Source organism: Apostichopus japonicus, chromosome 17 (genome assembly GCF_037975245.1).
Source record: "Apostichopus japonicus isolate 1M-3 chromosome 17, ASM3797524v1, whole genome shotgun sequence".
NCBI classification, from domain to species: domain Eukaryota; kingdom Metazoa; phylum Echinodermata; class Holothuroidea; order Aspidochirotida; family Stichopodidae; genus Apostichopus; species Apostichopus japonicus.
The window spans coordinates 28,561,104-28,576,766 of record NC_092577.1 but is presented as its reverse complement, the minus strand read 5'-3'; the positions used below and the strand labels follow the sequence as shown (position 1 = coordinate 28,576,766).

The window sequence follows — 15,663 nt, the reverse complement described above, 5'->3', positions numbered from 1 at the left end:
GGAAACAGGCGTTTCGATTACTCATCTGCGACATTATGGAACAGTTTATCGGAGGAAGCTAAGTGTGCCAAAAATATAGATGAATTTAAAAAACTAGTCAAAACCTTTCTATTTAGATCTGCATTCCATTAACTGTGTTTTCTATACTATTTATTGTCACATTATTACTACGCATTTTCCATTTTGCGTTTTTGCGTTTATAGCGCTTTTAAATTTAAAATTGTTGTCAGATTTATATATATTTTAAATTTTAAGAATTTGTTTGTATCATTTTCGCTTTTACATTTGCAGTTTTTATACAATTTATTGTCAGTTGGTATTTAACAAATTTTCTACCCTTTTTATACCTTACATTATCGATTTATATATTTGTATATCATGATTGTTTGTATTTTACTGTAAAGCGCCTTAGAGCAATTTCTGATTGGATAAGGCGCTATAGAAATTTTGTATAATAAATAAATAATAAATAAATAAATATTATTATCTTACCTTACAATTATCAAGTTGTGTTTTTTTTTTGGGTGATTACTAGCTGAAATAATGTTTCAATTTTGGTATCAGTTGATTCATTTTTAAACACATAAATTGGGAATAAGCAAATAAACGCCCGGTCCTCTTCTTATATGCAAATTAGTTCTCAGAGAGAGCTTCCAGAGGTTGGAAGGTTATGCAGAGGCAACCCCCACAAACTCTTGTACAAACGAAACCACACAATCCTACTACCAGAGACAGGATAATCCCCAATATCTCACCTAACATAGTCACCCAGGCAAATACCACCCCCAATACACATCCGGGGCTATGAGATAACATCCCCAACCCCATGCACGATCCAGGGGTGTCACAACCTATTCAAACAAGGTCAGTAAGAATGTTTAGGTTTCCCAAACGCTTTGTGCGTTTGTAAAGAGTGATAATCGAGTTCGAATTCATAATAATTGCAACACGCTTCTACAAACAGAACCTAGTTACTTTACATTCAGTGCACCTCCCTGTAATTCAATGCATTTGTTTCTTAAGTGATGTCTCGCGGCGTGGTCTGGTGGCGTCGTTGCTTGTTGTGCATGTCTTTTGTGGATTTTGTTACCCTCTCAAGGTTAATCTGATTCTGTGTCCCCTTACACACCCACCAGGTCTGTTTTTACCTCCATGGTTATACACAGAGAGTAGTTAATGTCTTTGTGAGGAGTATAATTCTCACCGTCAAGCACCGTCAAATGACATCCCTTCAGCAGAAAAATCGGTACGAAACCAAGTAAGTGGAGTGATTTATTTCATACGTCGTAACTTCATGAATGGTCTTTATAGGTATCCGTACTAAAATGAAGCAATTTTTAAATCTCATCAGATACTTGTTATGACAATATTTCCAATGCATGATGCTGCCTATGGCAAGTTACTAATACTGCAAAGCGTTGCTTGTCTTGTGAGGTTTTTTACCGGCTGCGGTAAAATATGGTAGAACAATGAATTTTATGTGGATATATTGTGTTAGGCTGATCTTACCTTACCTGTGTTGTATTGTAACATTAGGTTCACAGCGTTCACTTTTCGAAATGTGTGTTTGCGTTTTCCACCGGTAAAGTGGGGATACCAATTCTACGGTGTCTTTTAAGTGACTATTTTACTTGCTAAACGTGAGCTTGTGCACTCACTCGGCCTATGTCTAGTATATATATGACAGTGGTATTTATTGACTATGCGTTGGAAACAGGACATTACTTATAAGATGGAAATTTCTAAAATGGCAGAAGGCATACTCCAACTTCAATCGTCACGGCTCGGTACTTTTTTTTTTCAAACAAGGTTGTGTGTGAATGTATGGAACGGTGTGCATGAGAAAGTTGTACTTGCAATTAAGTAGTGTGAAAAGGTTTTAAAAATGCTTTGGACAAGCACTTTAAGCACTGTAATTCGATCTGATTTTTGGTGTCTTCTGTATTTTCCTCTCTCCCATTGGGTCCTTGATGGGGACTTGATTGTCCCTCCTGGTCCTTTTTTCTACTGAACTGAAATAAAAAAAATGTAAACAAAGTTAAACATTTCAATGATTTAACCCAAGCAACAGTTCTCTAGTTATGTTCATTGCATACGGACCCATAATGTATTACTGAAAATATTGAAAGTCAAACTCCTATAAGACATGAGATCTAAAAAAACGATGTGTAAATGCATCTTGAATCGCCAGGGAAGTATCTTTTCCGACGATCTAGGCGGATTTTTTTTTTTTTTTTTTGCAAAAAGAAATCGTGGTGCGATCCGCGCCAACTGATGGTGGCGCTCCGCTTAGATAGTATCAAGTAGTGTGTTACACCTACATGACCTATGATTCCCCCACCCCCTGTGAAAATACCTGCGTATGGCCTTGCTTTTGGACCTCCTGATAGGGGGCCCCTCAGTGGGCCAGGAGCCGGCCCCAGGCTCATCGTTACGCCATGCATTGAAAGAGACCAATGGGGACGGGAGGGGTTGAAGGCTGCCCACAAGCAATTCAAGTAGCTCACACGCATTCTAGCCACCGGTTTCCTAGAGTCCTAAAAGGCTTAGGGCCACCCGTCACCCACCCGCCCACGCTCTGCCAGAGCCAAGGCCTCCTTTCACGAAAGAAAGTTGAGTAAATAAAGGTTATTAAGTTTAATTCTGTTGGAATTTAGCTCAGAATGTGTTCTAGTAATAAGATAGTCAAGGAGGAAGGAAAAATGTGGCAATGTCAAGCGAATAACCTCTTCTTTGTATCGGACAGATCCTCGGGCATGTAAAATACAGTGGGCAAGCATATTCGTGGTAAGCAGACACGGACTCTAAGCAGGGAGTTGTTATGGAACAACCCCTGCTTCAAGGCATGTACAGTTTGCACGCGAGGAAAAAGAGTATTACAAACGACTTGGCCAAGACTGCTATTACGTAGCGTGGGGAACCACCATCATTGCGTCATATGCCAAATACACGGTGCCGTGGTGTGAGCTGTAACTGTCGAGTTTGTTAACCTTTTTACTGTGAGTGTTAAGATTGCGTTTTCGTATCGCGACTACTGTAGACAGTTGTGTAGACTGTTCACTTCTTTGACGCCGCGGAATTTTATTGACATTTGAAAGTAAGCATAAAAGTAAATTACTAATTTATCAACGTGTACATTTGTCATAGCCTTCCAACTCGTCGCATGGTTACGGCTATTGTAATATAGGCTTATAGTTATACTATTACGTACAGCCTAACGTAAATAAAATCTAGGCCTAGTTCTTAATCTAAGGTAGCATACTGTACGCCCATATTTCCTGTTAGGATTGTAATTAACCCTGACCATAATATAAATGTTTAAATTCCATGATTTGCAAGGTCTGCCTATTCATTGTAAAATTATAATATAAAGACTCCCTGCCAGATTATTGTATTTGGTATTTAGTATGCTGTAATCTATGAGTATGACATCAAATAATTTGGAAAGTTTTTTTTTATTTCAGTTTTATCGTTAATTATTTGAAGATGGATTATGATGGAAGGAGACCTAAATCTAAGAAGTCAATACCTATTGTGGAAGCCAGCATGGACATGGTAGATAAGGACACATTACTGGAATGCCCGTATGACAGAGTCCATCTGATTAGGGCCAAACGCTTTCAGTACCATATCATTAAATGTCGCAAGGTAAGTCTTTTATAGTCTTCAATCATGTTTTCTTTGAATCTTTGAGGAGGTTTAGTTTATGTTTATAGTTTATTTCAGTTCTCAAGAGTTACTTTAGGAAGCCAAAGAGATCTCATAAATTTGGAATTCTGTCCAGTTGATGATTGTGGAAGAATACCAGCTTATACCAAGCCTTCTCTGTATTAAATGAGCACTCAGAGAATTACAGAGTAGAGTAGTTCCCTCACGCATAGCCCCCCCCCCCGGACGACCACTACATATCTCGATCAGAGAGACGACAATGTACCTCAGCATCTGACCACTTTCTCTAATACTGAGGTTTGCCATACATGGTTAACTGGTTTCAAAACCACATTGTTTACCCTGGCTGCATTGCAGTGGTGATGATGAATGGGGTGCCTGTTCTGGTATCTGGAGAATAGTCGTCCTTGTCCATTAGATGGGGATGTTCAAATGCCAGTCCCGGGAGAAGGAATGAGGTTCCATCGACCTCCTAACCCTTGGGGGGATACTAAACAAACCAACAACAAAAAATGTTTTAAGAGGACATATTTGCTTAAATTTACACACTTGCTAGTGAAAAAAAATAAATGGCGAACCGGACCCCATTAGGTGAAGAGCTCTCTTAAGAGATGCTGTACACACCCAATTTATTTGCATAATATGCAAGAAATATAACTTAAAGTTTTAATTTTAACTCTGCTTGCCTAAAATTAAGGCTAAAATGAGTTTACAAACTTGGGCATAAAGTTACAAGTGTGAGGTATTCCAGATTTGGATACAGTAGTAAACAGTACCACAGAATTGATGCAAAACTTTGGCGATTGTTTGGTCACACCCATTCTAAAGAAAACCACAGAAAGGGATAAGTTTCACTATGTTCAAGTTCAAGAGGGAGCGCTGTGGTTAAGGTATTGGACTTGTGATCTAAGGATTGCAGGTTCGAGTCCTTGCCAGATTATTGCGTTGTGTCCTTGGGCAAGGCACTTTAACTCCATTGCCTCTCTTCATCCAGGTGTATAAATGGGGACCTGTGAGATAAAACTGCCAGCTGGGTGTGGTTTAGCTGCTGCCATGTGGAGGGATTGTCTCTATGTTTGACAGGTTATCGTTGATCGGGGTAATATTGTAAAGCGCTTTGAGCCTCTTGGAAAGGCACTTTTGTAAAAAAAAAATATGAATGGAAATATGAAAAGTTTACATCAAAATTGTACGGACTCAACAGTATCAGGGTGACCAAATTATTTAAACTGTGATGATTTCCTACAAATGTTGTCATTTATAATGCCAATAAAAAAAAATCGCTGTCTTTTTCTTTTTCTTTCAGAATTACCTTGGCAAAGACATGGTCACATGCCCGTTCAATGCCCGGCACATCATACCAAGGCCCGAACAGCGCCACCACATTGATACCTGCGTGGACAAAGTCCTCATAGAGGGGAACGTAGAGTATAACACCAGGGTCCAGAACGACAGCCAGTACCGAGGCAATATCAGCGTTCCAAAGTATTTGCCAGATAAGGAAGTTGAACCAGCCTCAGAGAACTGGGATGATGGTAAAGATTTTTTTTGCTTCATCGAGTAGGAAAATTGTCTGTAAAAAGACTTCTAATGGGAAAAAAATTCATACACGTGCAACACTTTCGTTCCGTTGTACATAGGCATTTCAATAATTGCAAAGTAGTTCAAGATTCCTTCTCTTTAGCAATGATAGTTAAAAAAAAAAAATGAAACGTTTGTAAATGATATCTTCTTGATCTTTGTATTTGAAAGTAAGATACATTGCGAATTGCTGACTGTCCATATCTGATATCATGTGATACTTGGATGTGACATTTTTCAGCAACTAGTTGCATACAATGGCAGATCAACACCTTCTGAGCCCTGAAGCACAAAAATACTTTCCACGACCTCCCCCCAACATATCCCACCCCTTATTAAGTTATTAAACATTGGTATGTTTTGCCTTAAAAGTGTTCATGCAGCCCCCTTATCTTTGTGGCATAGCTTTATGATATGGCACGTTAACAGAGTCCTGAAGCTCATGCTATGTGTTACAGAATGTGTGTATTGTTATAGGTAGAGAAGCTAAAATATGGTCCATTTTTTCTCTTTTTTTTTGGGGGGGGGGGGGAGGGGGGGGTTTCTGTTATATACATGTACTACTTTATGCAAATCTGTAATTGTCGGTGGACCACCTGTAGCAAGCCGGTCTAGTTTAAAAGTTCATGTAAAATTACCTGAGAATGATTCAGTCTTGATTCACAAAATGTTGTTTAATTATTTTTAATTGTCAGAGTTAGAAGATAGTGAGGTGCAGTATTCATACCCACCAGCTCGCAGTTCTAATGGGTAAGTGTTTTCAGAAAAGGTCAGGTAAGGCAGAATGTTAGTCTCGGTACGTCATAGTCCCAAGGCAAAACGAAAGATATGAGTGATGTTCTGAAGGAGTAGAGAAGAGAAAATAGGGGGCGCTATGTACATTTAATATAAGAGTAAAATAATGTAGTAATAATGTTTTATGTTCGTGAACGAGGTTTGTTTACAAGTATTCAACAAGATGGCGATCTAAATATTCAAAGAAAACTAAACTCTGGGTTTAATTTAAATCTTTTGGTGGAGATAGGGGCGAGTCTGCAGACCAAGTGATAGTATAACAAAGTATCTCAAGAAAGTATTTCTAATCCTAAATTAAACTGTCAGTCCATAGTTTTATAAATTCTAATAACTTGACAAAACATGTTCTTTTAACTTCATTTAAAACAACAGTGCACCCTTAGTCGACATCTTGTGAGATCTGAAGATTTTAGCAAAAATTATTAGTGCATTGTAAACCCTTTTTTTTAGCCCATAAAATTTGTATGTTGAGTTTTTCTATGGTCTGTATGTTAGACTAAGATTTCCAGCCACTTTCATTGATGGGACCTCAGATATTAACAGAGTCATATGTTAGATAACATGTGTATTAAATTTTTAACAAGGAGCAACCAATCCCTTTTTAACCACATAAATCCCTTAGTGACTGTGTGGGCTAGTAAACAGATTGTTAACTGTTTGGGGGGGCTGGGGTGGGGGGGGATGGGGAGTAAAATCGACATGGTCCCTATATCCTGCTAATGACTGACGTGTGTTCCTTGCAGCATGTTGAGCTATCAAGCACAGGCTTACCAAGGAAACGATGGTTACAACAGGCTTCACGAACAGCAGCCTTCATCGCTACGGCAACCACGAAGTCAGCCAACTAGTATGGTACAGCCTCCCCAGCAGGTTAACTCCAGTGCATCTCAACAGCAACCTTCACCCTATCAGCAACCTTCACCCTCTCAGCAGGCTCCACCCTATCAGCAGCCTCCACCCTATCAGCAGCCTCCATCACATCAGCAGTCTCCATCGTATCAGCCTCTCTCCAGTCAACAGCCTCCAACTACACAAGAACATCCACGAGAAGTGCCAGTAGCGACTCCTCCTCCTCCTGCAAGCAACTTTTCATGGGCACAAGTAGCAGGTAACATCACATATCCGTTTCTATCCATTAACAAAGTCAAACCAGCAAACGGTGTGCACATTCCGTACCAAAAATTGTCCAGAAAACTGCCGGCTAGGAAACTATTTGAACCTGTGTGCACAGAAATGATAAGTCCTGTGCTCTACCAGGTTTTACTAGCTATTCCAGCCCTCACCCCGTTGGCAGTCCGATTATTTTCCGTTTTTTGTTTGTTTGTTAATGGACAATAAAGTTTCTCTCTATAATCTGCTTACAGTGCAGAATATTGTGTTTTTCATTGATATGAAATGTTCAAGTAGAAGATCAGCAAGTGAGACTCTCTTTTTGTGTGAATACAGCAATTTCATAGAAGTGTAATATTTTATTTTTATGTCATGGCAAGATATGCAGATGAGATTGAGTTAATATGGCCATTTCATGGAAGTGTAAGGTATTATACTTTCCACCATTGCAGGTTGGAAAATCTTGCTGAATTTTTCGCACACACATTTCAAATTTGACTGAACATCAGAACTTGAAAATATAACTGTGCAGGTTAAAAAAAGAAGTGACTCCTCAACTTGGCATTTCAGATGGTTTAGGACTTTGCCACTGCAATAACTGTTAAGTTATTCCTTGTTTCACACTTTGACCACCTGGTCTCAGGAATTCAAGGAACTGTATTAACATTGTAAATTTTCCTTCCAGGTATTGGAAGAGGTATCTCAAGGAGACCAGAAAATGTCCCTGCATCATTGAGTACACCAGGCATAGGAAGAGGAGTTGTGAGACCACCCCCAGGCTTTGGTAGGGGTCACTCTGGACAGAGAGGTAAGGACAACACCCTAACCCCATGCCCCACCCCCACAAAATAAAATATATAAGGCAACAATATATGTCACCAAAACAGAACTAGCATTGTTCGATACAGGTGGCAAAAGCCTACAGTGGAATGACGACCTTCCTTACTGGTTTTCAAACCTCTGGACTTACAGTCAGTGTCCACAGCCTTGTTGGTTAAGGGTGTTGGCATATAACAAAGGGGGCCTGTGTTCCAGTCCCATTGGAAGCTGGAAAAGATTTCACTGTTCTAGATTTTTGGACTTGTTACCGTTTCAATATAGACATATATATTAGAATATGATGTGAAGCTATATGTAGAAAACAGTAAGTGTCCCAAAGACAGAATTCAACCATTTTGACCATACTGATTTTAGTTGGTTGCGATTTGATAAAAAGTAGTTTTTCAAAAGTGTCTCTAAAGAATAGTTAATGCTGACATTCAACTCAACCTCATCCACTACCCCTTCTCTCCCCACCCCCCCCTCTCTTCCCCTCCACTGCCCCTTCTGCTGTGGACATATAGTTAATACACAAACCCAGAGTGAAGCTTGGCTGTAAGTGGGGGGAGGGGGATGTGTGTTTTCTATACCTGGTTGGAATATGATATTTATCTGCTTCGAAAGGTGTCAAATCAATTGATTGGCATTCAGTTACCAAAACAAAACTAACCGATTACACCTCCAACAGGGTCACTCTCATTTACCATAGTTCAAAGGTTACGAAAAACTTCCTCTCAACACAAACTGATGTAACTTTAGTCATTATTATAAGTCACTTTCATCATGCGACGTCATCCATTGTGTACTGTTTGAATGTAAACACAATGCTGTAACGGGAGAGAGGAAACAATGGTAGCATCTCTCGACTGTTTGAGTTTGTAATGCTTGCAGAGACCTTAGCCTACCATTGGCAACTATTATATTCAAGTGGCATCTAGCGTGATACAATAGACATTGTGCTCATCTCCGAGTCATGACCGTGTAACAATGACGAGAAAATGATAGAACTTTGAAAAGAGAAGAAAAAGCACTTTTCATTGTAATAACGATCAATAATTTATGATCATAAACGATTGTCACGTATTTTCCCCCTGCATTCACAGCACCGACTATAGCGGCGAACATATATAACAACACGCAGTCATGACCGGAATACCTCCTGACGGCAGAAGAACCATGAGGAACCATTGACCAGTGCCGTTTGACCATTTGACCAGTGCCCCATCGTTGTGGTCATTAGCAAGTGTATAGTATTACTGCAGTTTCCAGTCCAAGCAAAGCTTCATTTCAGAGAATGTGTGACAGAAAATGCTGAATCGTTTAAGCCTGATTGATTTCATTTTCGGAGATTGCATTGATATACCCCCAAAAATTCTTTCATCTTACCTGTAGTAGATTTGTGCAATCATCCGTTAAGCACCGTGTCAAAGCGATATAGCTGCAGCAGATACCACTGGATTAGGTACCATTTGCTATGACTCTCCAGTTTGTTGGTGTTGGTGTAAACCCACTTAGGTGTCAATAAACAAAAAGGTTGTAGCTACTGGGAAATCCCCTGCAGCTAGGCTGACTCACCAATGTCATAAGATAAAGATCATCTTGGCAGACAAGCAGTGCCCATTGTGTGAAGACTGCACTGCATCATAAAAGTTCACATCCTGGCTGCAGGATGCTGCAGCCTTCTTGGTGTCCTACTGCTTTTTGGCATGGTGCCTCATCGTACATTGGCGCTGATAGGTACTACATTAACCGCTGCTTCTGCGTTCCTCTGAAAGTGATAGTGCACTGGTTTGGAAGTCACGCAGCTGTGGAAATCGGTGTACTTTTTACTGCTAGAGTTTTTTTCTACTTATGAGTCAGAATTAAAACATGTAACTATCATTGTGTGCAATCCTTGATTGTGTGAAGAAAAGAGGAAAAAAAAAGAATTTTGATGCTTATCACTGCATGACAGTCATTTTATTGTGAAACGTTTTTTTGTTTTGTTCGTAAAGATGTAATCAATTTCTGTAATTTACGCATTCAGCAGTCTTGTGGTGAATCGGTAGTTTGTACTCATATTCAGGCATACATGCCTGTACGTGTACTCATCCTACACGGATTGTACTCGTACTGGTACTCAGGACAATCTATTATAAGTAGGAGTAGGTGCTAGTACAAAATGGAGGACACCTATGTTGGAGGTAATTGTGCTGTCCCCCTAAGGAGGTGTTTACAATCCTGTACAGTTAGATGCATTATCTCTCAGACTCATCCAAAAAAAAAAAATTCTTCTTTTTAATGTTTGCTTGCTGTATGAGATGTCACAGAAGGTTAACTGAGAGTTTAGCAATGTAATTTCCCAGATGCATTTTTTGAGGAATGGTCGTCTGTTTAAACTGCCATAATTAAGTGAAGGTATTTTTGATGCTCTCAGGACTATCTACTGCATCGATACATCAACTTGTCATTCGTTTGCATACAAAGCTGAGGAATAAGGGATAAATGAAGTTGCATGTACAGAGGGAAATATGTACAGAGGTACACAGGGAGAAGTACATGGGTAAGAAGGACATACATGGAGGGACATGGGTAAGAAGGACATGCATGGAGGGACATGGGTAAGAAGGACATGGCATAGGGACATGGGTAAGAAGGACATGGCATAGGGACATGGGTAAGAAGGACATACATGGAGGGACATGGGTAAGAAGGAGATGCATGGAGGGACATGGGTAAGCCGGACATGGGTAGGCAGACAACAGGTTGGTTATACAGTTAAGCAGCCATTTGGGTTGATTTTAGTCAGAGGTGTGACACCAGAGCAGATGCTAGTCTTTACTTTAAACATTTCTGATTACATTCTTTTACAAGTTATTAGTCTATTACTGATTTTAAAAACAGTCTGGACAACAAGGTGTTTTTAATTGAAGACCAAAAGAAAAAGAAAAGAAAAATTTCTCTCATATTAAGGTTATTTTCTTTAAAACATTGCAGGATAAACACAAAGAAGATACTTTGACAGACAGTGGTGAAAGTTTTCTGATTATTCATGCATAGCTTTAGGCATATAATATGTGAACTCCAAATCGTTACGCCTATCCATCGCCAGTCATTGTTAGGAAAACAACACACTTTTTCTGTCCATGTGACATGAGAAATATCATGAAATGTCATTTTTTTAAATAATAAATTGCATTTGTATGAATGTAGTAAAGATGTTGGAATAAAGGCATATTAAGGCATTTTCATTGCCTTTCTTATTTCGGTTGGAGGCTCAACGTTTACCATGTGGGTTGAGGGGTGGGGGTCTACCCCTGATTATATCTAAAATGCCTTTCATTCCATTAACTAGTATGGAACACAAGTGAAGCTTATTCAGGATGTGTGTGCTGAACCCATTTGTTTGGGTGATTTTCAAAATATAACATAATTAAACAAAATCTTTGCCTACAGTTTGCTCTTTACAATAAATAAAAGGCAAACTTCACTATGTGTGTTTTTTTTTAAAAGTATATTTTAATGTTTTATTTTGATTGTTTTTTTGGAATAAAGTTGTGAAAAAGTTTAACAAAGGATAAGGGTCATGTTTTTGTTGTTGTCGGAAGTCGTTCTTCCTATTGAAGGAAGTTATTGTTAGTGAAATTTCGTCCTTGTCCTTTTCCTAAGCCACCCTCGTCCACTCCCCTCTTTGATCTGTTAGTACTAAAAAATACATCAAAGAAAACATTTTTCTATACTGTAATATTATGAAATTAATAAGTAATGAATTGCTGGTATCTCGAAATGGTTTGATGATATCTCATTTAGATTTCATGTTATCATCAATTCATTGGTTCTATAGAATTACAGACTTTTCGTAATGTCACTCACCACGCGTAACAATCATCCATCTATGTTGAGTGTAATGGTGGTTACAGTAACAGTTTCTTCGTAGCGCCATCAGTTTTCAGTAGTTCGGTGAGCATACTCCACAGAATTGCCTCATTGATTTACACACTAAATTGTCAAAGTAAGGTGGTCTATTACAGTCCTCGCAGTTCTCACCAGCTTAACCCTACCCATCACAGGAAAGTTGACACGTTTCCAATTTTTCGTATCATGACCATGAAGACTTTTTCGCTCTGAGAGCCATAAGCTTACTCACTTGTAAACAAACCTCTTCACTCAGTTGTAAACAATTTTCTTACGCTGCTCCTCCTGGGAGGCCTAAAGGGGTCTTGAAATTGCCTCAATTGACCAAATTGTTGCAGCACATTTACTTCCATTAGTGAACTCCAAGCTAAAAAAGAAAGGAAAACCAAAAGATGAAATATCAAAAAACATGATCTACTGCTGCTTGTCGCACTTTTCCTGAGATCAGGCGGGTTGGTATGAACTCGATATGTATGAGTATGCCACCTTAAACAACTCGTGTTGGTGATCCCTGCAAAGTACAATGAAGAAGGTATGCTTCGAATCCGCGTCCACGTCCCACGGGGTTTTCATACTTTTAACAGACCGATTCACCGGTGACCGTTGTGTGGTCTATGCGGGCATCCAGTCAGGAACGTAGCCGGGGGGGGGGGGTAGGCGATCGCTCTCCCCTTCGAGTACCCCGAAAAACAAAATTTAACTAAAAGCAGGAAATATCATTACAGTTCCCATTTTTACGTTGAAGGGATCTAAGCGAACCATCTCAATCTTTCCCCTGAAAGTTCGTCTGCTACGTAATACAATACTCTCATTATTGTTGATTTCCTGCAACGTACGTGGGACGTATTACGGCCAAATTTGTTCTTGTACAACATGGCATTTTGTTAGGTGTAATAATGCTCCCTTTGTGAGAAATGCCCCTTTTGAAATTCTGCTCGCCTCCTCCCCCCCCCCCCTCCCTCCGTTCCGCCCTTGCCAACTTTCTGGCTATTTCCCTGCATCCAGTCGGGTTATACGGGATTGACTCACCTGTTAGTGCATGAAGAGTGGAGCATGTTACTGTGTACGTCTGTATACTCTTACTAAGAAGGGTGTTTGGCGTAATACATGCGACGTTGTATTTCGGGTTAGGGTTCGTCCCTGGGAGCTGGCTCTAGAGGCAGTGTAGACGGAACTTCTGAATTTAGGCTTCATGCTGAGGCGGACTACTTTCGTCGCGTATCGAGCGCTGGTATCTGGGCTCGTGTGTCTTTTGTGATATTGCGGGCCGGTTTTCCGCATGTTTCGCTGTAGGGGTTTTTCATGGGTAATGGAGATCTGACGTATTTTCCGCGTTGGGTTTGTTTTACCCAGTGCCGTTGGGGCCGTGCGTGACCTTTGACTTCCCGCTTCATCCCGGTCACTTAGAAAGAAGGTGAACAAAATAGTCTTCTTTTACTTGTAACTCCAACTTGTGTAACAACAATGACCTATTGTCTTTATCTCCGTCAATACCCTTTTCTCTTTTTGTGTGACAGAAGTACAATTTAGCAAAATATACATTTTTAAGTTCACTGTCAATGCAGTCAGATGCCTTATGAGATACAGAAGAGAGGAATACACATTTCCCCCGGTATCCAATTACGTCATTTTAAACAATGGTGCTGGTACATACATGATCTTGTGGGGCTACGTTTCTTATACACTAGCGGTATTATAGGCCTACATATCATACATATATCTATATCGTTATCGTGCAGTTATTTCATTCGAAAGAGCAATGAAGACGTACCGGACTTTCATCCTTGGATTATTGGTGCTTTTCATCAAGTACGGGGCAATGGCCTGTAACCCTCCTCACGGTCCATCAACCGATGACATGGATTTGCACGGCCCACCGGGTTGGGACGGAACTTACCTTACAGGACAGGACTCCGACGATGACTTTGCGCAGCTACAAGATCTGTTCGGAAACCTAAGACGGAGGTGCGTTTTCCTATCTTTATCGGAAACTTATACGTCACTTAATAAAAGGTCATAGTGTTGTCCCCCAAATTTGCTAGACAGTCTAATAATGGTCACGCATTCCGTGAAACATTAAAAAGGCATTTACTGTCAGTCTCCAAGCACTTAGCCTCGCTGACAGGGGGTAGGAAGCTTCCAAAATGGGTAGGGGGCACAACATCAGAGGGGTACTTTCTCATTCCACAACCACCACTCGTCATGCTATAAACCGATACACACCGGCCATATATCACTTAAATATATATGTGTTATTTTGCTATCAATATTATTATGGTGCACGTGAATAAATCAAATAAAATATTAAAATTAACAAAGGCTTAAGATATCCAAGAGACATCTTTTCATCAAGGGGGCACATTTTATTTACAAGTATGGCACATTTCCTTTCTTCTGGAAAAAAAGTGGGGTAGGGGTGCACGTTACCCCAGTGCCCCCCCCCCCCCAGGGCGCTTACCCCTTCTCGCTGAGATATGTGATTGTCTAATTGAACACTTCTCATTGTGTGGGGATGACTCTATAGGCGGAGAGTCCAAACCTTACAGAAAGAAGCACTTTTGATTTTTTTTTAGGACGCTATCAGGTTTGGGCCAATACTGAAGACCTTTTTTAAAGAGATATTCCGTTCGTAGATAATGCCTCCTGTGTTAATGACTCCTGTTGTTACAGAGTACAATGTTTTACAGTAGTACATGACAGGATTGATACTGTTACAGTTAGCGTTATACACTCGAACGTTTAGCTCCCAAATCAATTAATGGTCAAATGTTTGAATCTGACATCCGCTATTCTAGTGATCTGAAGTTGATATTAGCTCCGTGAAGTGGGTGGGTGTGCATTGGAGCAGGCCTGGCGAGAGGATGAAAGACGAGGGGCTACATCTCCGGGGCAGCGGGGCCCTCAGTCAAGTAGGCGGCTCGGGGGGGGGGGGCTGGGTGGGGGTATGGAGGGATCTTGAAAGGTGGGAGTTAACAAGTAGTGTATTTCAGTGGCGTTCGCAGACATTTGGAAGGCGGGCGGGAGGGGGAGGGGAGTGGGTGAAGCAAGGAAAATTTCCTTCGACTGACTTGGGTAGGGGTATGAACCTTTATGGAAGGGTGAAAGGCGAATGAAGGCTTTTATAGAGGCGGTGCGGCATCTGAAGCAGACACCCATATAGGGATGTATGGGTTCTCACCCAGAAGAAAAGTGAATACTTAAACGTTAAATTGAGGCATGTTTTGACGAACAATTTAGTCTAAAATAGTAGCTCTAATCGTAACTTTGCGCTATAGTTAGTACAAGTTTGCCGCGTGCGACTGAGAATTGTTGGGTGGGGTGCACCGGCAGCCTAATCCTTCGCAGGTTGAATATAGAAATTCGATTTAAAATAACCATCTTCCCCGAGTGACGATGGGAGATGGGGATGCTCATCCCCCTCCCCCTCCCCCCTCCCCCCGCCCCTCTCCCTCCCCCTTGAAGCACAGTTCCTAAATCCGTGTCTTGAAACATTATGGAAACTTGTAATATAACCATAATATATTCATACCATGTAGGTCATATGATCACGTAGTACAGAGCTAAACGAGGTAGTGAAAAAGAAGTTAAATGAAATAAAATATATGTTATACTGACCTTTACTTTGTGTGAAACGGTCATGTAATGACTTCCGGGTTAGATATTTTGCCGGATATCAATATGCGAACCTTCTGACTATACCGACAAAGAGATGAGGTCATCGTCGGTCGATATCTATGCAGCCAAACTTCCGGTCAGGTGTGCGAATTGATTGAAATTGATTCCGAAACTCTCAAA

At 40.4% G+C, this 15,663-nt stretch overlaps 2 protein-coding genes across 2 annotated transcripts in view; both read left to right on the top strand.

The window, feature by feature from the left end:
* The first annotated feature begins 2,924 nt into the window (after window positions 1-2,924).
* Window positions 2,925-11,134, top strand: LOC139984760 (uncharacterized). The gene is made up of 7 exons (XM_071998798.1): window positions 2,925-3,097; window positions 3,465-3,648; window positions 4,976-5,204; window positions 5,946-6,000; window positions 6,789-7,153; window positions 7,841-7,963; window positions 9,078-11,134. The coding sequence occupies exons 2-7, from the start codon at window positions 3,487-3,489 to the stop codon at window positions 9,119-9,121; spliced, it is 978 nt and encodes a 325-aa protein (XP_071854899.1). The 5' UTR covers window positions 2,925-3,097; window positions 3,465-3,486; the 3' UTR covers window positions 9,122-11,134.
* A 2,475-nt stretch (window positions 11,135-13,609) lies between these two features.
* The window catches only part of LOC139984796 (uncharacterized), a 54,902-nt gene continuing 52,848 nt past the window's right edge, over window positions 13,610-15,663 (top strand). The window contains exon 1 of the mRNA XM_071998845.1: window positions 13,610-13,833. Within this exon, the coding sequence (XP_071854946.1) occupies window positions 13,628-13,833 (206 nt within the window). The 5' untranslated portion in view covers window positions 13,610-13,627. The remainder of the gene's footprint in view (window positions 13,834-15,663) is intronic.

Coding starts and splice junctions, on each gene's coding strand:
- LOC139984760 (XM_071998798.1), top strand. CDS start 3,487: ATGGATTATGATGGAAGGAGACCTAAATCTAAGAAGTCAATACCTATT. Junction 7,154..7,840: donor TTCATGGGCACAAGTAGCAG/GTAACATCACAT, acceptor TTTTCCTTCCAG/GTATTGGAAGAGGTATCTCA. Junction 7,964..9,077: donor GGGTCACTCTGGACAGAGAG/GTAAGGACAACA, acceptor CTGCATTCACAG/CACCGACTATAGCGGCGAAC.